The sequence below is a fragment of the Hyperolius riggenbachi genome, chromosome 11, assembly GCF_040937935.1.
Source record: "Hyperolius riggenbachi isolate aHypRig1 chromosome 11, aHypRig1.pri, whole genome shotgun sequence".
In the NCBI taxonomy this organism is placed as follows: Eukaryota; Metazoa; Chordata; class Amphibia; order Anura; family Hyperoliidae; genus Hyperolius; species Hyperolius riggenbachi.
In genome coordinates, this window is record NC_090656.1 from 183,597,384 (window position 1) to 183,619,703 (window position 22,320).

Consider the following 22,320-nt stretch of genomic DNA (forward strand, 5'->3'; position numbering starts at 1 on the left):
AATTACCACCTTAAGATATTGAAAACTTGCATTTTCCACAAATTTCAGTACTGGAGACTAAACCTGAACGCCAGCTTAACCACTTAAGGACCACAGGCTTAAAGCCCAGGACATTTTTTACAAAATAGGCCACTGCAGCTTTAAGGCCTCGCTGCAGGGCCGCACAATTTATCACACAAGTGATTTCCCTTAACCCCCCCAAACATTAAATCTATCTTTTTAAAAAAAAAAAAATTGTATACCTCCCACCCTCCTCCAGCCAATCACTGTGATCAGCTGTCATAGGCTTCAGCCTATAACAGTGGATCACCCCTGAGCCTGCTAGCTGAGCGCCATCATTCAATCGGGGATGTGCAGGCGATCCCCTGCAATCTCCGCCCCCAGGACTGCACACCGATCGGCGTTAGGTGGTCCTGGAGCTGCCGCCGCATCAACACCAATTGGCGTGGAGCTTTCCTGTAATAGTTAAAGCGTACCATAGTGAAAAAAGTGCATCTCGGAAGGAGGAAGCATCAGGATCTTAGAGGCTTCCTTCATTCTCTTCCACAGGCCTGTTCGAGCGCTGCACTGGGACACCCGAAAAAAGGCTTGTCATGCAGGCGCACTAGCACCGTTCCGCTGCCGCTATTTCCCCTAGAGCCCCACCGGGGCAGTGTTAGTGCACATGTGCATGGATTCTACTCTACGGGGGTCCCAGTGGTGGAATGGGCTGATGTACCAGGACGGGGGGAGCCTCCTTAGGATCTTAAGCTACTTTCTGGAGGTAAATATCTTTTTTTTTTTTCCTTTATATAAGTCACAGGTTTAAAGGATAGGCAAGGTGAACTACTTTGTGCATATCAAAGCTCCAGGCATGTAAGGGCAGGAGTCCTCATGCCCACTCTGTGTTCTCCCCAGAATTTTTTTCCAGGCGGGTTGTATGAAAAAGTGTCCTGCTGTGGCGAGACGGAGAAACACAGGGCCGATGGTTTCATAGGGGCAAACTGGGTAAATGTCCAGGGCCCCATAATGCTGTGCTGTGAAGCCTCGTATCTCCTGCTAGGAGAGGTAAATTTATAAGCTCAGCAACTCTGCTAACAGCACCGCAAACGAGGGGGATAAGGAGGCAAGCTGATGACAGCCGGGTGCTCACCAAAATTAGCCGGAAGGTGCACCCAGCTAAAAGGGCCTGGGAGGAACACTGCAACCCCTGGTCAATCTCCTACCCCCTCCATTCCGATGTAATAGCCCCTGCAAGTTGTGGCCTGGGCGTGCACTACTGCGCAAGCGCTGGCCCACCGGCGTGCGTCTTTGCACTCTGTGCATGCGATATGGAGTGCGCATGCAATCAAGGACACGAGCCGCCAGTCCAGTGTTTGTGCAGTAGTGAACAACCTGGCCAAGACTCCTGGGGGCTATTACACCAGAATGAAGGAGGATGAAGGTGAACGGTGGGCATAAGGACTCCTGTCCATGCCTGGGAGCCTCAATTTGCACAAATGAGTTTGCCTTGGGTACCCTTAAAGCTTGATTCACAGTGGTCAGTTGTGTTGCAGAATTATTCTGCATGTTAACTCCTTGCCCATACAATTCTATAGGCCTGTTCACACTATTGTACTGCGTTGTAACTGATTGCGTTATTCTAACTGGCTGAATGCAGGCTTTGTATTAAAGTCTATGTCCAGTATCCATTGCAGTTCACACTCATAACACGTGTGTTATTCAACTGACCACTGTGAATCCAGCCTTAATGTGAACCCGAGTTGAAAATAAACTGATAAACAATATTTATCTTCCTACTCCTAAAAATGAAGTATCCCAGGGTTTTAATTTATATTTACACACAAAGTAGGCTGAATGTTTTACTGTCTCTAATAAGTAGCAGCCTATTAAGTGTTCCAGAGTTAAAATACATGAACTATTGACTTTTTCCTATCTTCCCCTGCCCTCGGAAGCTATTTTCTGCCAGGAAAACTTTTATGGCTGTAATTAGCTTATCAGTGATGTGGACAAGATAGAAGCATTCCAGAAAAATTAACTCGGATAGCAACATAAAACAAGTAAAACAGCCTGATTATTGTTTTGTACTGTACATACACGTTTATCTCATCATGTCATATGTAGCTTCGGGTACACTTTAAAGCGGTATTGTCACCATAAAAATCAAATTTCAACAGCAACTGGTCTGAGTGTATTAAGTGATAAAGATGCTAATCCTGCATTCAAAACTTTTTTGCTGTTATGGTTTGGAGTTATCACATACTTTAGGAGCACTGGCCCTAGTGCCAAAACGTTGAATGCTGGGAGTTCTTTTTATCTATAATATATTCCTCTTCTTCCCTGCCTTGCTGATCACTTGTGCTTACAAGTAAGGCTGAGATGACTCCGTGATTGGATGTGTAAATAAAAAAAAAAAAGACTCTGGGAGGAGGGCAGCTAATGAATACACAATGAGCAAGAGAAAGGAGGGGGGGGAAAAAAAGAGTCAGGGAGGATATGATGTCAGCATTAGCTTGGCGAGATGGCCACTGCCTAGACTAGGATTTTCTGCTTTTCCTTTGTAAAATTCACAGGAATCATTACGTGAATAGCACAATACATCTGTTATGTAAGTAGAAGTAGTATTTATCTACTTATATATGTGTTTTTTATTTCTAGGTTAGCATAGGTGTTGCTTGTTCTTTAAAGAGTAACTGTCAGGCTGCAGAAGCTAATTTAAACCTCTATTCTCCTGTGTTAAACAGTTTAGAAGGAAGCCTAAAAGCAATTAGTGAAGATAAAAATCTCAGTTACCTTTGATGTGTGCTTATCAGCAAGTCTGTTATTCTTAAGAAGACGCAAGCCACATATCATACTGCAAAGCATTCTGGGGCTCTCCCCTCGGCTGCTAATGAGACGTTATAGCAGCTTGTAATCACGTAGCACTGATAAATCTCGGGCAGAGTACACTGCAGGAGTCAGCTATTGTTCCTAGCCACATGGCTCATTAACCTCCCTGGCGGTAACCCCGTGTGTGACACGGGGTAAGCCGCCGGAGGGTGCCGCTCAGGCCCTGCTGGGCCGATTTTCATAATTTTTTTTTGCTGGACGCAGCTAGCACTTTGCTAGCTGCGCCAGCACTCTGATCGCCGCCGGCCCCTGCCCGATCGCCGCTATCTGCTGCGGCGCGGCCCCCCCCAGACCCCAGCGCTGCCTGGCCAATCAGTGCCAATGACGTCGGTGACGTCATCCCGCCCCGTCGCCATGGCGACGGGGGAAGCCCTCCAGGAAATCCCGTTCTATGAATGGGATTTCCTGATCGGAGATCGCCGAAGGCGATCGAAGCGGGCGGGGGGATGCCGCTCAGCAGCGGCTATCATGTAGCGAGCCCTCGGCTCGCTACATGATTAAAAAAAAAAAAAAAATTTTTAAAAAAACTGCTGCGCTCCCTCCTGGCGGTATTTTTCATACCGCCAAGGAGGTTATTCACTGCACACTGTGTTATTTAGTACAAGCTTATCTGTGATCAGGAAGCAGGCAGGACATGACGACACATTTGACAGAAAAACATGGAGCCTGCCATGAGCTGTCAGGAGCATCTATCTCTGCATATACTATATACAAATTCTGTGAAATCCAAACGTGGACAGTGAAATGCATATGTAATGTAAGTACAGCCAATCTTTAGCTACTGATATATGTGTTTATTTTCTCTGAGACCTTATACCTAACAGCTCCTCTTTAAGGTTATTTATTGAGAGAGGAGTGGAAGCAGGGTGTACTGCAGCTCTGACAGGAGTGAGAGTAAGGTGTACTGCAGCACTTACAGAGTGAAATCTGAGTGTACTGTAGCTCTGAGAGAGGAGTGAAAGCAAGGTGTACTGCAGCTCTGAGAGAGGAGTGAAAGCAAGGTGTACTGCAGCTCTGAGAGAGGAGTGAAAGCAAGGTGTACTGCAGCTCTGAGAGATGAGTAAAAGCAAGGTGTACTGCAACACTGACAGGAGTAAAAGCAAGCTGTACTGCAGCTCTAAGAGATGAGCAAAAGCACAGAGTACAGCAGATCTGCGAGAGGAGTGAAAGCAACGTGTACTGCAGCTCTGACAGAGGAGTGAAAGCAGTGTGTACTGTACTGCAGCTTTGATAGAGGCGTGAAAACAAGGTGTACTGCAGCTTTGAGAAAGGAGTGAAATCAGTGTATTAAAGCTCAGAGAGGAGTGAAAGCATGGTGTACTGCAATTCTGACTTTTGAGAGAGGAGTGAAAGCAAGGTGGTTTACTGCAGCTCTGACAGCAGAGTGAAAGCAAGGTGTATTGCAGCTTTGAGAGAGGAGTGAAATCAGAGTGCTCTGTCTGTAGCTCTGAGAGAAGAGTGAAAGCAACGTGTACTGCAGCTCTCACAGAGGAGTGAAAGCAAGGTGTACTGCAGCTCTGACAGCAGAGTAAAATCAGAATGTACTGCAGCTCTAAGAGAAAAGTGAAAGCAACGTGTGCTGCAACACTGACAGGGGAGTGAAAGCAAGGCATCCTGAGCTCTGACAGAGGACTGAAATCAGAGTGTACGGCAGTTCTGAGATAGGAGTGAAAGCAGGGTGTACTGCAGAACTGACATCAAAGTTCTGAGGGACAACAAATAAAAAAAGTATTAACAAATGAGAAGAGGGCAAAAGTCAAAGGAAAATAACGTTTGGATGATACCATTTATTGGCTAATACGAGTAAGCTTTTGGATGTGCAGCCTTCATCAGACTTCGATTAAACAGGATTGAAATCTAATGAAGGCTGCACAGCCTAAAGCTTACTCTTATTCTTTTAAAGGGACCCAGAGCCTAAAAATAGTAAAAAGATTCATACATACCTGGGGCTTCATCCAGCCCCATCCGCTCAGATTGCTCCCGCACCGCGGTGATCCGCTGCCCATCGGGTCCCATCACTGACGTCATTTGGCTCCAGTCTACACAGGAGAAGTGTGCCCTCTATGTATCTATCCAGCGTCTGCTGGAGAGATACGCAAACAGTGCACTTCTCCTGTGTAGACTGAGCGGACTGACGTAAGTGACGGGACCCGGTCCTGGCCTGCGCAGTACACCGCGGACAACGTGACTGTGATTGACAGCAGTGCTCACGCAGTATGAGGCCGACCCCGAGTTCCTCTTTAATATTCACTGCAGTCCTAGCTGGCTCTGCCTCCTCCACATGCTGCTGCAGTGCCAAGGTAATCTTTTCCTGTGTCTGAGAAAATCCTCTGTGTCCTTTGTGAGATGGCTCTGGAGCCCTTGGCAATTGCCCAGGTTGCCCTTATGGAAGTGCCAGCCCTGCATTTCCCTGTTCACACGGGTACATTTTCCTGCCACCATAACTTTAACCCTAATTAGCCCCTCCCCCCCCCCCCCCCCATGCCAGGGAGCCCCTTCAGGCAGTGAGTGAGTGCCAGGGAGCCCCTTCAGGCAGTGAGTGAGTGCCAGGGAGCCCCTTCAGGCAGTGAGTGAGTGCCAGGGAGCCCCTTTAGGTAGTGAGTGAGTGCTAGGGAGCCCCTTTAGGTAGTGAGTGAGTGCCAGGGAGCCCCTTTAGGTAGTGAGTGAGTGACAGGGAGCCCCTTTAGGTAGTGAGTGAGCGCCAGGGAGCCCCTTTAGGTAGTGAGTGAGTGCCAGGGAGCCCCTTTAGGTAGTGAGTGAGTGACAGAGAGCCCCTTTAGGAAGTGAGTGAGTGACAGGGAGCCCCATTAGGGAATGAGTGAGTGCCAGGGAGCCCCTTTAGGAAGTGAGTGAGTGACAGGGAGCCCCATTAGGGAGTGAGTGCCAGGGAGCCCCTTTAGGTAGTGAGTGAGTGACAGGGAGCCCCTTTAGGTAGTGAGTGAGTGACAGGGAGCCCCATTAGGAAGTGAGTGAGTGACAGGGAGTCCCTTTAGGTAGTGAGTGAGTGCCAGGGAGCCCCTTTAGGCAGTGAGTGAGTGACAGGGAGCCCCATTAGGAAGTGAGTGAGTGACAGGGAGTCCCTTTAGGTAGTGAGTGAGTGAGTGCCAGGGAGCCCCTTTAGGCAGTGAGTGAGTGACAGGGAGGCCCTTTAGGTAGTGAGTAAGTGACAGGGAGGCCCTTTAGGTAGTGAGTGAGTGACAGGGAGGCCCTTTAGGTAGTGAGTGAGTGACAGGGAGTCCCTTTAGGTAGCGAGTGAGTGACAGGGAGCCCCATTAGGGAGTGAGTGAGTACCAGGGAGCCCCTTTAGGTAGTGAGTGAGTGCCAGGGAGCCCCTTTAGGTAGTGAGTGAGTGCCAGGGAGCCCCTTTAGGTAGTGAGTGAGTGACAGGGAGCCCCTTTAGGTAGTGAGTGACAGGGAGCCCCATTAGGGAGTGAGTGAGTGCCAGGGAGCCCCTTTAGGTAGTGAGTGAGTGCCAGGGAGCCCCTTTAGGTAGTGAGTGAGTGACAGGGAGTCCCTTTAGGTAGTGAGTGAGTGACAGGGAGCCCCTTTAGGTAGTGAGTGACAGGGAGCCCCATTAGGGAGTGAGTGAGTGCCAGGGAGCCCCTTTAGGTAGTGAGTGAGTGCCAGGGAGCCCCTTTAGGTAGTGAGTGAGTGACAGGGAGTCCCTTTAGGTAGTGAGTGAGTGCCAGGGAGCCCCTTTAGGTAGTGAGTGAGGGACAGGGAGTCCCTTTAGGTAGTGAGTGAGTGACAGGGAGTCCCTTTAGGCAGTGAGTGAGTGACAGGGAGGCCCCTTTAGGTAGTGAGTGAGTGCCAGGGAGCCCCTTTAGGCAGTGAGTGAGTGCCAGGGAGCCCCTTTAGGCAGTGAGTGAGTGACAGGGAGCCACTTTAGGAAGTGAGTGAGTGACAGGGAGCCCCTTTAGGAAGTGAGTGAGTGACAGGGAGCCCCTTTAGGCAGTGAGTGAGTGACAGGGAGGCCCCTTTAGGTAGTTAGTGAGTGCCAGGGAGCCCCTTTAGGCAGTGAGTGACAGGGAGCCCCTTTAGGAAGTGAGTGAGTGACAGGGAGCCCCTTTAGGAAGTAAGTGAGTGACAGGGAGGCCCTTTAGGTAGTGAGTCAGTGACAGGGAGGCCCCCCCTCTAGCCGCCGACGCTCCCCCCTCACCTGGCAGTGTATTCAGACCTCAGGATCAGCGGGAACCCGACCAGTACTAGCGGGCACCGGACGCACCCGCTCAATATGCGGAAGTGATGTCACTTCCGCATATCAGTGCGGGCGCTGGGTCCTAGCGCCCGCACGATTGGTCGCCGGCTCGCCGCCTGATCCTGAGGTCTGAGTGACGCGGCGGCGGCTGGAGGGAGCCGCTGACAGAGGGGGTGGCGGTGCGAAGAGATCCGTGGCACCCCAGGACAGATTGGGGGCACGTGCCCCCCCAAAATAGGGCTAGCGACGCACCTGTCGGCCAGCGTTATCATTGCACCCTATGGCAGAGTTTCCCCGCACTATTCGCCTGCGGGGAAACTGCGGATTCGCTGCGGTTTCCGCTCAAGTGGAAACGCGCCCTCAGTCTTTTCTATGGAGCTGAACTCCACATCAGAAAAAAATCTTTGCAAGATGCTGCACACAAACATGCTGTACAGACACAAAAGATCAGTATCTGCAAAAGATCTGTTCCTGCCAAAGATCTGTACCTGCAAATTGCATTCATAGTCTATGAGATCTGCAGATCATCATACACACTTTGTTTAACTGATGTTCATCTGCAGATCAGATCCACCAGGATGGATTTTCAGATCTGCAGATGATTGTATGATCTGCAGATGAATGTCAGTTAAACAAGGTGTGTATGATGATCTGCAGATTTCATAGACTATGAATGCAATTTGGAGGAACGGATCTTTTGCAGATACTGATCTTTTGTGTCTGTACAGCATCTTTGTGTGCAGCATCTTGCAAAGATTTTTTTCTGATGGGGAGTTCAATCTTACCACCCTTCATGTAGTATGAGAGACATACCTTCACAGTCTTTTCTATGGAACTGGTCTGTGATCTTTCATTTTCCAAAGAGTGCGATGTGTGTATGCACCTTTAGCCTCCATGTGGTGTCAGTTCACCTCCGGGTGGCTCTTCCATCAGCTGCATACACGCTGGCGGCACATAGCATCTGACGTCAGACGCTATGCACTGCCACCAGCGTGTATGCAACTGAGCCACCCGGAGGACGGACACCATGTGGAGGTTGACACAGGACAGGTAATGTATAAATACACACGGTCGGGGGTGGGGTGCGACAGCACATTTATACATTAGGAGGGCAGCGGCGGGGGTTCTGAAATCGACCGCTGTATCCCCGATCAACCAACTTCGGCACAACATCTTGCATCAGGTGCAAACGATTAACGTGTCCAATTTCATCCCGAAATTGGTCGCATCGTTGGACGGGCCTGTACTTGGCGGCACCGATTTTCAACCAATTCGATAATAATAATCAAATTGGTTGGTCAATTGGCAGCCAAAGTCGCCTGATGTATGGGCAACTTTTCACTCAACACAGCACAATCCCTTCTATCTGAATTAACCACACTATAGCTCTCCTGATGAAACCTCATTGTAAACTACTCCCTCTCCAGATTGTTCAGTGTTACTGCAGATACACCTTCTCTCCTCCACAGCTCTCTATCTGTTAGCAGAATCCCACTTTCCTCTGCTGCTTGCTGCTTACAGCTTCAGCCCTGAGCCCTGCAGTAGTAGAAAGAAATCCAGAACTCCCGCCCGTGCAGGAGGTCACATGATTCGGTCACCAGACTCTGACATCACATCCTCCTTGAAGCTATTCCACTCGGGAAGGCGCTGTGATATCCTGTGCTGGGTGCGTCTCCTGACATTGTAATCATCGCAGATGAGGTGACTGAGAGACTGTGGGGTGAGAGTCCGGTCTGGCATCTGTGCTATAGCTTAGGTACTGGGTGGGATGAGCTGTCAGTGTGCTGCCATCTGCACAGCTTCAGCTGCTAAGGCTGGATCAATGTGGAGGAGTAAAGATCATAGTTTTGCATGCAACCCTCTTCCCCCACACCGTCCCATATAACCCCCTGAGCAGCTAGTCCTGTAACTTTCTATGCAGTTAATTTATAATTGCGAGAAGTGCTATATTGGGTATAATTTATTTTGTAAATTTCCAATTAAGTTACATGTTCATCTAGTGCAAATCAAGTTAATTTTTGTTTTATTATTGGGGCAACCTAAGTAATCGCCCCAGGGTTACGAGAAACAGCCAACGCCCCCCCTTCCCAGCCCAATCGGTCTCTCCCTACTTTATTGTGGTCCCCGGGGTCCCTGCACTTTTCAAAAGCGTAACGACTCAGCAGCTGCGTTCCTCCATTAGTTTCTGCGCTCCCATGTTCATCTTTGCAGGGGTGCCACATTTCAGTGACCCAGTGTATGTTATTATGTAATATGGGGATAAAGATGGAAGCACTCAGGGAACACTCTGCCAAAACTTAGCAGGGGCGCTGGGGACCACAATAAATGTAAGGGTGGGAGACCTGGGGCTGCTGGCTCGGGCACTGGTGGGGGAGGGGGGATTTTCCAGAAACAAAGCGGAACCCTAATGCTGCCTTCAGGGGGTGTCACTGTCACGGGGGCCACCAGTTTAATTTTGTCCCAGGGCTCCATTCTAACTAGAACCACCATGACTGTTACTCCATGCCCTGCCTTTCTCAGTGTATGTGAGATTAATTGTTGATTCTCCTGAAATGCTTCTCCTGGTTTTCTTATTTTACAGTGTTTTTCAAATGAAACAATACATGTGACTGGTTGCTATGGGCAACCTGCACAAACCTCACTCACCTAGAAATGATGACAGCTGGGCAATGGGAGCAAAGGTAGAATGTGTTGCCATCTATCAATTGAATGGCATACTTCCGCACCAGACTATGGAGGACCCTGTGCTGTGTGTAGTAGTTATCATATTCCTGTCACTGAAGTGGGCTGCAGTCATATTTCTTGGCTTTGCATTGCTGTTTGTGGAGTCTTACACTGTTTGAACTCTTAAGCCCATTGACTGCAATTTACTTACTAGCAGTGGCTGGTTAACTGATTTGCACTTTTATAACCTGATTAGTCCCTGCAAATGTCTTGTTCCTGTAGAACTGGAACTGGCACATTCATTCGATTTCTGGATCATCACGGATTGTGACCTGCATGTTTGTTCTGGTTCACAAATAGTGTAGTGAAGGACGACACTCCCAGTGCTTACATCTTTGAGGACCAGTTGCGTATGGCGGTCTCCATATTTATAGCGTGAGAGGTTTGTGTTGAAAGAAATCTGTACTGTGATAAATACGATGTTGCTGACATTGTTTGTGTGAAAGTTGCATTAAGGCTACTTTCACACTGGTGTGTCGCGGTCCATTGCATCAGACAACATAATCACATTGCAAATGCGAAGCAGTTATACTATAATGGTACATTCACATTTACGCCTTAGCATTGTGTTGCGATGGATCCGGATCTACTATGCAGGTATCTGATGGTACCTGAAACTCTTTTTTAAGTCCATATATTTATCATATCTGTATCCCATATTTATAAGCATTAAGGAGGCATGACTTCTGATAAAGGGGCGGAGATTACTTATTGGCTCTGAAGTTGTAAATCTGACTCTGAACTAAGGGCCGGTCCAAACAGGTACCAAACGTAGTGCTTGTGGTGTTCGTTGCTCAAGTGCTGTCCGTTCAAATGAATGGAATACTCTATCCCGTCATCTAGTCCTTGACGTTTACATGTAGTGTTCAGGAATGGCTAAGTTCCACGTATGATGTGACAACGAAACACCGGTAATTCTCTGCTCATTTGCAGGAAAGCTTCTGGCATCGCCTGAATCTGACATTACTGAAAGTCCATGTGAACTGTCCCTGAGGGCTCAGGCACTCTGTAAGCTCTTTTCTCAGTGCTCTTTGGCCACCAGAGCTGATCGTTCAGAAACAGCCCTATCAGTCCGCTGACAGCGCGTACACACACGCTACTATCGGCTTAAAGACCGCCCAGCGGGAGGTTCTGGCGGACCCTTCGTTGCCGCTGGTAGTGCGTGTACGCACCTTAATACTTTTAGCCATAGCCCCTGAACAAACATGTCAGAAACACCTGATCTGCTGCTGCATTATCGTCAGATCTGAAAGATTAGCTTCATGCATGTTTCTGACATTATTTAGATACTATTGCATCCTAATAGACCAGCAGGACTGCCAGGCAACTGGTATTGTATAAAAGGAACTACATATGGCAGCCTCCATACATTTCTCACTTCAGTTGTCCTTTAACTCTGCAGGTCCGGCTCGACAGGAATATTACAGAAGCATTACTAAGCATTCTGTTTTACATGTTTGTCTTAAGAAGAATGCATGGCTCTATGCCAGTTTTTACAAATCTCATGGTATCGGATGCTGCAGAAATAGCCAGAAGTATGAATCTTCTCCACGTAGTACAGCAGCATGTTTTGTTTCTGAAGTTTTGGCCACAAACTATCTTATTTTAACTGTTATTGTTTTAACCCGTTTAGGTGCTTCTCGTAATTTGATTCTTAAAAATGAAGACCTTACCAGGCATAGGAGTTTTCGGAACGGGGAGCACAGCTCGGGTACTGGTGCCGCTGCTTCGGTCAGAAGGGTTTCAGATTGAGGCTTTATGGGGTAGAACAGAGGAAGAAGCTAAATCCCTAGCAAAAGAACTGGATATTGTGTTCTGCACCACTTGTACAGACGATGTCCTGCTGCACCCTGATGTGGACCTTGTGTGCATCAGCATTCCACCCCCTCTCACTCGTCAGATTGCAGTTAAAGCATTAGGTAAAGTATGTGTGTATCTGCTGAAGGATGGGTCAAGATAGTGCTTTCATTAAAAGTTAAAACAAATGCTTTACCCCCATGATTCTACCCCCCCATCTATCACAGTGGACGATCCCTGTAGCCTCACATTTACTTCCTATGCAGACTGCCTATGAGGTAGAAAAAGGGAACATCAGATATTTACCTAAGTAGTGGGAAGCATCCCAGATCATCCTCAGCCCCACTGCTGTTGCCCAGGACCCTCTTCTTTTTCACGGACACGCTCCGGTTTATGAGCACGCTGTACCGCATATGCCCGAGTACTAGGGCTGCAGTCTGAGCAATTTTTAGGTAATTGATTGGAATCGGTTGTTTTATAAACTGAGGAGTTGGAGTCGGATCATTTTTGTACCCACTCCATAGCGCTGCAAGGGATGAGGAGTTGGAGCGATTTGGGGTACCTGGAGTCGGAATCGTTGGTCTCATAAACTGAGTAGTTGGATGATTTTTGTACTGACTCCACATCCCTGCTGAGTACTGTCTGCGCATGCGCAGTAGCACAAACCCAGTCGTGCATAAAGATAAGTCTTGCACAAACGGCTTTGTGCTACTGAGCTTTTGCACACAGCACTCGTGCATACCCAGTATGGCTACCTTCTTACTTACTCGGATGGAATTTCCGGCTGTGAGAACATATCTGCAAAGTCCCAGCGCTGGATGATCTGGACTTTCCAAAGGCTTTAGGTTTACTTTAATCTTGCTATTCTCACTAGTCATATGCTAATCCCCCATCCAGTCTTGAGCTACACCTCCCTTTTAATACTTTTATAAAAAGTAGCAATGCAGTTAAGTGACATGCTGGCCCACCTCTACCCCACAACTATTCATGCCACATTCCAGAAATGCCCATACTACAATTTGCATTGCTGTGGCCATGCCCACTGATTTCGAACTGAATTAGTGGAAATTATTAGTGACTATGTCACAATTATCATTAGAGTATTGTATATGCAATTCTGACTCCCCTTATCCTATGTATCCACTCAGTATCCCCTTAGATCACAGGTGTGGAACTCCAGGCCTGGAGGGCCAGATCCATGCCAGTGTTTAGGATGGCCTGAGAGAGGAATGTGTTCTACCTGATGGACCGCACCTTTCCCGATTCAGACCCATCAATTCATTTGAGCTGTGTCAAAAATGTGTGAGGCCCTCGGCCCTTGTAGGACCGGTTTGACATACCTGCCTTAAGCCTGGAACCCACTAGAGCGTTGTTTTTTTTTAGTGTTTAGGGAGCGCATTCAGTCGCTAGCGATTTCCCTAAACGCTCTGCCAATGTAAATGGATGGTACAGACAGGGCTGTGGCGTCGGTACAAAAAATCATCCCACTCCTCAGTTTATGAAACCACAGACTCCAGGTACCCAAAATTGCTCCGACTCGAACTCCAACTCCACAGCCCTGGGGACAGATTTCAATTGCAGTCGCAGGACATGCAGCATTTTGGGAGCATTTCCATTCTAATTAATTGTATAGCAGGAAAATTGCTCCCAAATTCGCTTGCAAAAACGCTATAGTGTTTTGTGCTTCTAGTGGGTTCCAGGCCACAGACTATAAACTCATATGTGCAAGGATCTTTCTTATTGTATCTTGGTATAGCCGAATCTACTATGCTTTCCTATTTATATTATTTATTTGTGTGACATCACAGATTGGGTTGGTGCTGTATTAATAATATAGAGTACGTACCCTTAAAAGGATGATAGGATTGGGACATCTGTAGTTGGAGTGTGGATGTTAGTATAAAGGCAGTCCTATTCCCCATTTGAAGTTTATTGTGCAGAGTAACAGTGACTTTTATTCATACTAAAGAAATATTAACTTTATCTTATGTGGTCCTCACATACATGTAATTAAAGCACCGAGAAATTTTGGCACAGTGTAAAGCCGAAAAATGTCTTACCCTGCAAAAGACCTGGCGGCATTTATTACTGTCCCCCCTCTAGCCCGCTGTGGACTCTGGGGTAACAATTCGTCTGGCTGCTGAATTGTTTTTATTGTAATTTGGGCTCAGTCTTTTGAAGGTTCCAAAATACAGTGGGATGCGAACGTTTGGGCAACCTTGTTAACCCTCCTGGCGGTTAATTTTTTTTGACAAAATGGCAAAAATCCTTTTTTTTTATTTATTTTTTTTGTGTTTCATGTAAAGCTACCAGAGTGGTAGCTACATGAAACACCACTAGAGGGCGCATGTGTCCCTCTAGTGCGATCGTCGCCGGCATCAATAGCAAACAGGGGAACGCGTATATAACGCGCTCCCCTGTTTGGCTTCTCCTGTCGCCATGGCGACGATCGGAATGACGTCATGGACGTCAGCCGACGTCCTGACGTCAGACACCTCCGATCCAGCCCATAGCGCTGCCCGGAACTCATTGGTCCGGGCAGCGCAGGGCTCTGGCGGGCGGGGGGGCCCTCTTGCGCCGCTGCGTACGGGCGATCGCCGCAGAGCGGCGGCGATCAAGCTGTACGCGCGGCTAGCAAAGTGCTAGCTGCGCGTACAGCATTTTAAATGGAGCAAATCGCTCCACCAGGGGCTGAGATATCTTCCTGCGCGGCATAGCCCGAGCTCAGCTCGGGCTTACCGCCAGGAAGGTTAATTGTCAATTTTCCTGTATAATTTGTTGGTTGTTATAATAAAAAAAGTCAGTTAAATATCATATAGGAGACACACAGTGATATTTGAGAAGTGAAATTAAGTTTATTGGATTTACAGAAAGTGTACAATTGTTTAAAATAAGCCAGGTGCATACATTTGGGCACTGTTATTTTATTGATTCCAAAACCTTTTAAATTAATTATTAAAACTCAAATTGGCTTGGTAAGCTTAGTGATCCCTGACCTACACACACAGGTGAATCCAATTATAAGAGTATTTAAGGTAGTCAATTGTAAGTTTCCCTCCTGTTTTAATTTTCTCTGAAGAGTAGCAACATGGGGGTCTCAAAGCAACTCTCAAATTACCTGAAGACAAAGATTGTTCACCATCATTGTTTAGAGGGAAAGATACAGAAAGCGGTCTCAGAGGTTTCATCTGTCTGTTTCCACAGTTAGGAACATATTGAGTAAATAGAAGACCACAGGCTCAGTTCAAGTTAAGGCTCAAAGTGGCAGACCAAGAAAAATCTCAGATAAACAGAAGCAACGAATGGTGAGAACAGTCAGTCAACTCACAGACCAGCACCAAAGACCTACAAGAACATGTAGGGAAAGAAAAGTACATACTCACTGCTCCCCTCGCTCCCTGCCGTCGGGTCCCGCTCGTCAGCCACAGCTCCCGGTACTGTCCGACTCTCCTGACCCGGACATACTGCGCCGCGCATGCGTAGTATGTCCTGTAATTTTTGCTTCTGGCGTCGCATCATGACGCCAGAAGTATGGACACTCCCCCGCCTCCTGCGCGTGCGCTCCAGCGGCTCCACTATAAAGCTTTAAAGTGGAGCCGCTGGAGCGCACACGCAGGAGGCGGGGGAGTGTCCGTACTTCTGGCGTCATGATGCGACGCCAGAAGCGAAGATTACAGGACATACTGCACATGCGCGGCGCAGTATGTCCGGGTCAGGGGCCAGGAGAGTCAGCCAGTACCGGGAGCTGTGGCTGACGAGCGGGACCCGACGGCAGGGAGCGAGGGGAGCGGTGAGTATGTACTTTTCTTTCCCCACACATTGCAGGTTTTATCTCTCGGCAGCCTTTCGGCTGCAGTATCCTTTAAAGGACTTCCGAGGCCAAAATTAATAAAATCACACTATACCTTTTTTTGCAGAATCCACGGAGGACGTCCTGCCTGTCCTCCGCTCCGTTCCGCCATCAATGCAGGTCTTATCGTTCCCCTACGGCTCGGCCCGACCCCACCGAACGGGTCGCACGGATGCCACCTCTAATATGGCCGCCGCCTTGCTCCGCGGCTGCGCAGTACGCTTTGTTGCTAGCGCGACTGCGCAGCCTGTGTGCGCCCGCCTGACGTACGCTTGGGGAGCATGCCGGGACCTAGTACACGGCAGGAGGCGGGCAATAGGCTGCGCAGTCGCGCTAGCGACAAAGCGTACTGCGCAGCCGCGGAGCAAGGCGGCGGCCATATTAGAGGTGGCATCCATGCGACCCGTTCGGTGGGGTCGGGCCGAGCCGTAGGGGAATGATAAGACCTGCATTGATGGCGGAACGAAGCGGAGGACGGGCAGGACGTCCTCCGTGGATTCTGCAAAAAAAAAAAGGTATAGTGTGATTTTATTAATTTTGGCCTCGGAAGTCCTTTAACCCTCCTGGCGGTTTGCAAAAAAATCGCCAGGGGGCAGCAAATCTTTTTTTTTTAAATTTTTTTTTTTTTTTTTTTTCATGTAGCGAGACAAAGTCTCGCTACATGATAGCCGCTGCTCAGCGGCATCCCCCCAGCCCCTCCGATCGCCGCCGGCGATCGGAGATCCGGAGATCCCGTTCAAAGAACGGGATCTCCCGGAGGGCTTCCCCCGTCGCCATGGCGACGGGGCGGGATGACGTCACCGACGTCATCGACGTCGTGACGTCAAAGGGGATTCCGATCCACCCCATAGAGCTGCCTGGCACTGATTGGCCAGGCAGCGCACGGGGTCTGGGGGGGGGGGGGGGGGGGGCGGCTGCGGCGCGACGGATCGGCGGGTAGCGGCGGCGATCGGGCACTGCACGCAGCTAGCAAAGTGCTAGCTGCGTGCAGCAAAAAAAAAAATTATGCAAATCGGCCCAGCGGGGCCTGAGCGGTGCCTTCCGGCGGCTTACCCCGAGCTCAGCTCGGGCTTACCGCCAGGAAGGTTAAAGCAGTTGGAGTCACTGTGTATCGTTCAACCATTCAGCACACTTTACACAAGGAGATGCTCTATGTGAGAGTGATGCAGAGAAAGCCTTTTCTCTGCCCACAGCACAAACAGAGCCACTTGAGGTATGCTGACATGTATGCTGCTGCTGCTGCTGCCCCCAGACAAATACACATCGCTGATAGCGAGTCTTTTAGAGGAGCCAGACTCCCGAATTCCTATGTAGAATTTTTTGCAGCAACAAACAGATCTTTGACTCAGAGCAAATATTGCCTTGACAAAGGGGCCCTACGCGGCTCCGAAACGTTGGCCATATTTTTACATGAAACCAATAAAGATTGATTTTGGATGTGCCAGCTTTCCTCCTTGTTGAATACTGCATAGAGGGCGTCATCCCTCTTTTTAGCTGTTGCACTCCCCTTAAAGACTATGGGTTTGATCCATTAGTGAGTGCGAGACAATACTTCCAATGTTGTGCAGAGAAACACCTGCCCTGCTTTCTCTCATCTCGCCCCACCCGGCTACTTTTTCATGACACCCGGTTGGAAGAAATTTCTGGGGAGAATACTGATAACAACCAACAATTTATACAGGAAAATCATGACAATTAACAAGGTTGCCCAAACTTTTGCATACCGCTGTAACTGTCTGAGCATCGCCATAGCTGTTATTCACATTATGGCCTAAGCTGGTGCCCAAATCTCCAGCTCAATTTTTGCCTGATTCGGTGGTCCTCATCTCTGTACAAACTCTATTAATGGACATAAGTTTCAGCATTCTCTGGTGCATATCCACTGTCCGTATGGAGTCAGGTAGGCTTCTGTATTTTTTACTGAGCATGGCTCACTTTTCTTCTTATGTTTTCCAGGAATTGGGAAGAATGTTATCTGTGAGAAAGCAGCTACATGCGTTGATGCCCTTCTGATGGTTAAAGCAGCTTGCTACTACCCTAAACTTATGAGCCTTGTAGGCAATGCTCTGAGATTCCTCCCAGCCTTTGTGAAAATGCGACAGCTCATTCAGGAACAGAATTACGTGGGAGAAATCCAAATATGTGATGTGCGTGTGTACTGGGGAAGTCTGCTGAGTAACCAGTATAGCTGGATCTGCGATGAACTGATGGGTGGAGGTGGTTTGCATACTATAGGCACCTACATAGTTGATCTGCTGACATATTTGACTGGCAAAAGAGCAGAGAAAGTACACGGACTTCTCAAAACCTTTGTGAAGCAAAATGATTCAATCACTGGAATCCGACACGTTACTAGTGATGACTTTTGCTTCTTTCAGATGCAGATGGCTGGTGGGGCTTGTAGCACAGTTACCCTTAACTTCAACATGCCTGGGACATTTGTGCATGAAGTCATGATTGTCGGATCTTCAGGAAGGTTAATCGTACGTGGAACTGAACTCTTTGGCCAGAAAAACTCTGCTTCTGAAGAAGAGATTTTGCTAGCAGATTCTTTGACATTGGAAACAGCTGAAGAAAACCAGTTTGATAAAGTTCCTCTGCCTTATTTGAAAGGCATGGCGCACATGGTTGAAGCATTACGGCTCTCTTTCCAGAACCAAGAAGATCACAGAACGTGGAACCACACCCCACTTCTAGCAGCAGCCACGTTTGAAGATGGTTTGTATATGCAAAGCGTTGTGGATGCCATCAAAAGGTCCAACCGGTCTGGAGAGTGGCAGACGGTGGAATTAATGACTGAAGAATCAGATTCCAACCAGAACCTGAGTCAAGCACTTCAGAGGAACACTATTTAAAAATGGCTGACAATATCTGCTCTATGGTTTCTGACAGTATTTTAACAGAAGGTTTTTAGGAAACATTGCATATATTAAATATTAATTTATACAGTTTTATAAGTAACATTTTTACAGTTCTTGAAATGACATGAAAACGTCTTCTCTTTCCAAGTCAACTATGTTAATGTCATAGTTTTTAGCAAACTTTGACAACAAGTCAAGTGGACGTTTGAGTAAGGCCTATCTCTGAATATCTACAGAATAAAAGCAGGCAAGAACTCGTTATAGTCTATGAGGCAAACAGGAAACTTGCAGTACTACACCTTGGTATGTGCAGGTCTCCTTTGCAAGAATGTTTTAGAAATGGTCAGTGGCATGCTAAAGATTCCAGATTGCATGCAGCTTGGAAGTGAGCTGGTCAAGTTCACTCTCTACTAAATTCAATTGGTCATCTTCTAAGCTGCAAATACAGTTTGACCACCCTTACTCATGTTATGAGTAGGGATGGTCCATAAGATGCAAATAATTTCAAGTTGCAGAATTATACAAATTTTGTAAGCAAATTTATGCAGCTTGTAAATAGACTAATCAAATTTTACTTCAGCAGGATTTGATTAATTCATTTTCATGCTGCATACATTATTTGCATAATACTGCATCAGCTCAAATTTATTTACATCTCAATGACCATCCCTAGTTATAATATTGACCTCAAGCCATGTAAGAGGGGAAGATCAGATATCCAATTACAAAAGCACAAGGCTGACACTACATTCTAAATATGGTTGTACCATTATTGTTTCAGATAAGCTAAATGTTTTGAAATTTTAAATGTAAAAGGTATTTCTTTTCTAATATTAAAGTGTATTTACAAGCTAAGTGGTTTTCATTGCTGTCACCAGAAGAGCAAACTCAATCAGCACTACAGGACTGCTGATAACCTTCCTCATGGGCGTAGGGTAAAGTTAGATGCCAGGTAAAGCCGCTAGAAGAATATTGGCAATGCTGCTGCTATTACCGATAATAGAATATCAGTAATATTCTGTTTACTTGGGCTGTAGCTAGGATCACACATCTAGGGAGTTGCCCAAGAAGTTACAAGGCCTATAGAAGGGTGCTTGTGTAAAAGTGTTAAACAAGTCAACAATTATATGAATAAGTGGAGTAGAGATAACATGATGTTGTTAGGCTGGGCCGCAGCTGTTCACATGAATGTTTTGCCTCTATTTCTGTATGCCATGCAGATACTGATGCTAAGGCCTGGTTCACATTAGCGTTCACTGTCCGGATCCGCACAGTATACCGTACAAACAGAACGTATGTTCCGCATAGCAATGCAACGTCTATGCGTACGTTCCATACAGAACGGAGCCGGATCGGATCCGGACTCTTTTACAACATGCGCTATTTTTCGGGTCCAGATCATCTGGCCCACGCACCCGGACCGGAGCCTGACTGCACCATCAGGATATAGAAACCAATGGGGAACGGAAAGCACAGAAAACACTGGCTATCCAAACCAGATGTTCTAACCCATTTCATATGCGTATACTAGCGGCCATTTTGGATGGGGACACATGAGCACAGCATTCCTGGAGTGGAGCAGCAGTGACTAACGTGCTGGAGCTGTTGGCAGTATGTCTGAGGTGAGGCCTAAACAGCGGAGGAACTTGATTCTACAGGTGCACCTTCTGCTGACCCCCAACAATTTTAATAGTAATTTCGCTATCTTTACCACACGGATCCGGATGGCAGCCTGATGCATGCCTCATGCAAACAGACCGGATCGGAACCAATACGGTTCCGATCCGGTCCGTTTGCATGCCAAAACGCAAGTGTGAACGGGGCCTTAGAACCTTAACATTTACACAGGCCCATAAAAAAAGGAAGATTAAAGGTGCCCATACATCTAGCGATGATGGGCAGATTCGACCAAACGACAAATCTCTTTGAGAGAGATCTGTCCCTGCCCATACACCGCAGGCCTTCCCCCCCCAAGTGTATAAAGGTGCCCCCTGTATGTGCATTTATACATCACCTGTCCTGTCTCACTTACCATGTGTTACCCATCTGTTTTAGGGTTCTTCATCTTATCTGCGCTAAACGCCAGCACTGTGTGAGGGGCAAATGGAAGAGGAAGAAGTACATGATGGGCACAAATGGGTGTACCTTTACACTAGGGGGAACAGCTCCAAGGGTTCAGTCACTGTCGTTTGGCATTACCGCTATGCACCTTATCAACCACAATGGCCCAACATCTTGCAGCATGTCCGATTGATACATGTGACCAATTTCAGTCTGAAATTGTCGCATTGTCGATCAGGCATGCTCTTGGCAGCACCTTTTTTCACCCGACACGATAATTAGCTGATTAGATGATCAATTGTCCGCCAAGTCAAGAGATGTATAGCCGCCTTACGGTTAATTAATGCTAAATGATAATACCTGAAGGTGATAGAGGGTTTTTCAAAACAGTTTATTGTACACCATAAACGTATTTTACGGCATTTAATAAATTATTTTGAATATACTGATTGGTCAAATTTGACAAGCCTGGAGGTAAAGAAACACTTACCTTTATCTTTAAACCTTTTTTAAATAATTTTATGTTCTTTGGGTACCTCCTACAGTATCCATTATAACCTCTGTTGGGGATGCTTTACATATCTAGGTTTTTTTTTGTTCTGGGGTGCAAGCACAAGAGGGTTTCTCTCACCCGAATGGGGATGGACTTTCCCCACATGCCACATTGACAGTGGTTGCTTGGACAGCAACCTGGGCGTTTAAGACCCCTTCTATTTAATTTGGACTTGGCTTTGTTGTACTGACAAACTGCACTATTGGGATCCTGGTGTTGCCATCTTAGTGTAATATGTATACAACCTTTAGTTAACAAAGATCAGCACCACCACTCATGAAGAAATAGCTCTTTATTCAGACATGTAATTAAAATCACATGCCAAAAAAATGGCATATGCATCTAAGACCATTTTTTTGGCATGTGATTTTAATTACGTGTCTGAATAAATAGCTATTTCTTCAAGAGTGGTGCTGCTGATCTTGGTTTCTTGAATCAGCGACCCTTGGGCATTAGGGTCATATCAGCTTTAGCACACTCCTATCTCCATTGGAGTGCTTGGTTTAACACTGTGTGTATAAACTTTAGGTAAAATAAGGCTGGATTCACAGCAGTCAGTTGAATAACGCCTGTGTTAGAAGAATGTGCACTGCAGTGGAGACTGAACATAGAGTTAGAATAACATGATCAGTTACAATGCAGTACTGTGACCAGGCCCATAGAATTGTATGGGCAGTGAGTTGACATGCAGAATTAATCTGCAACGCAACCGACCACTGTGAACATAGAAAGTGCTTGCATAACTTGCAACCACCATAAAGGCCTGCGGGGAGAATTCCACACCTGCTCGAGTCCAGGCTAATTCAACTCTGGAAAAAGGTGGTCACTCTCCTACTAAAATGGTTGTATGGAGACCTAAAATTCCAACCTTGCAAGAGGTGAGACACTTCATAACTGGTGGTTGAAGGCACCCAGTTGTGATGATAAAAATTAAAAACTGATTAAGGAGGTAGTGGTTGGCTTACCTCTCAGAGCCGCCCAGCCCCCCAAAAAAACATCTTGGTAGTAATAAAAACAAGAAACACCAAGAGCCCTAAGTGTAATATGTACTGGTAAATGGTTACTAGATAGAGTAAATATTAATACTCACAAACCAGGGTTACCATTAGGCAACTACTGTAAAGGCAGGTGGGGAGATTTTCCTGACCCCACTCAGGAAGAAGTCGCTCTCTGTAGATGAGAAAAAAGGGGGTTCAACCCTCCACCCATGGTGGACTCAATATTACGCAGGAGAACAGAGGCGCCAAAAGAATAAAAGGAAGCTAAATGAGCTTAAAAGCCAAATTCTTGGTAAATAGAGGAGGTAGTGGTGGACTTACCTCCTCCAAGTAGACACACCACGACTGTAGTAAAGACAGTCAATATATTTTATTTATGAACTCCAAATATGCAACGCGTTTCACAGGTT

General features: G+C 47.1%; 1 protein-coding gene across 5 annotated transcripts; it reads left to right on the forward strand.

The window, feature by feature from the left end:
- The first annotated feature begins 8,680 nt into the window (after window positions 1-8,680).
- GFOD2 (Gfo/Idh/MocA-like oxidoreductase domain containing 2) lies at window positions 8,681-19,153 on the forward strand. 5 transcript variants are annotated; one of them, XM_068261299.1, is made up of 3 exons: window positions 8,681-8,767; window positions 11,424-11,709; window positions 17,394-19,153. In XM_068261299.1, exons 2-3 carry the CDS (start codon window positions 11,451-11,453, stop codon window positions 18,290-18,292), a joined length of 1,158 nt encoding a protein of 385 aa, XP_068117400.1. In that variant the 5' UTR covers window positions 8,681-8,767; window positions 11,424-11,450; the 3' UTR covers window positions 18,293-19,153. The 5 variants fall into 5 exon arrangements, with proteins under 5 accessions (XP_068117400.1, XP_068117402.1, XP_068117404.1 ...); XM_068261301.1 differs by having other exon boundaries at window positions 8,687-8,732; XM_068261300.1 differs by having other exon boundaries at window positions 8,696-8,786.
- The last annotated feature ends 3,167 nt before the right edge of the window (window positions 19,154-22,320 follow it).

Coding starts and splice junctions, on each gene's coding strand:
- GFOD2 (XM_068261299.1), top strand. CDS start 11,451: ATGAAGACCTTACCAGGCATAGGAGTTTTCGGAACGGGGAGCACAGCT. Junction 11,710..17,393: donor GATTGCAGTTAAAGCATTAG/GTAAAGTATGTG, acceptor TATGTTTTCCAG/GAATTGGGAAGAATGTTATC.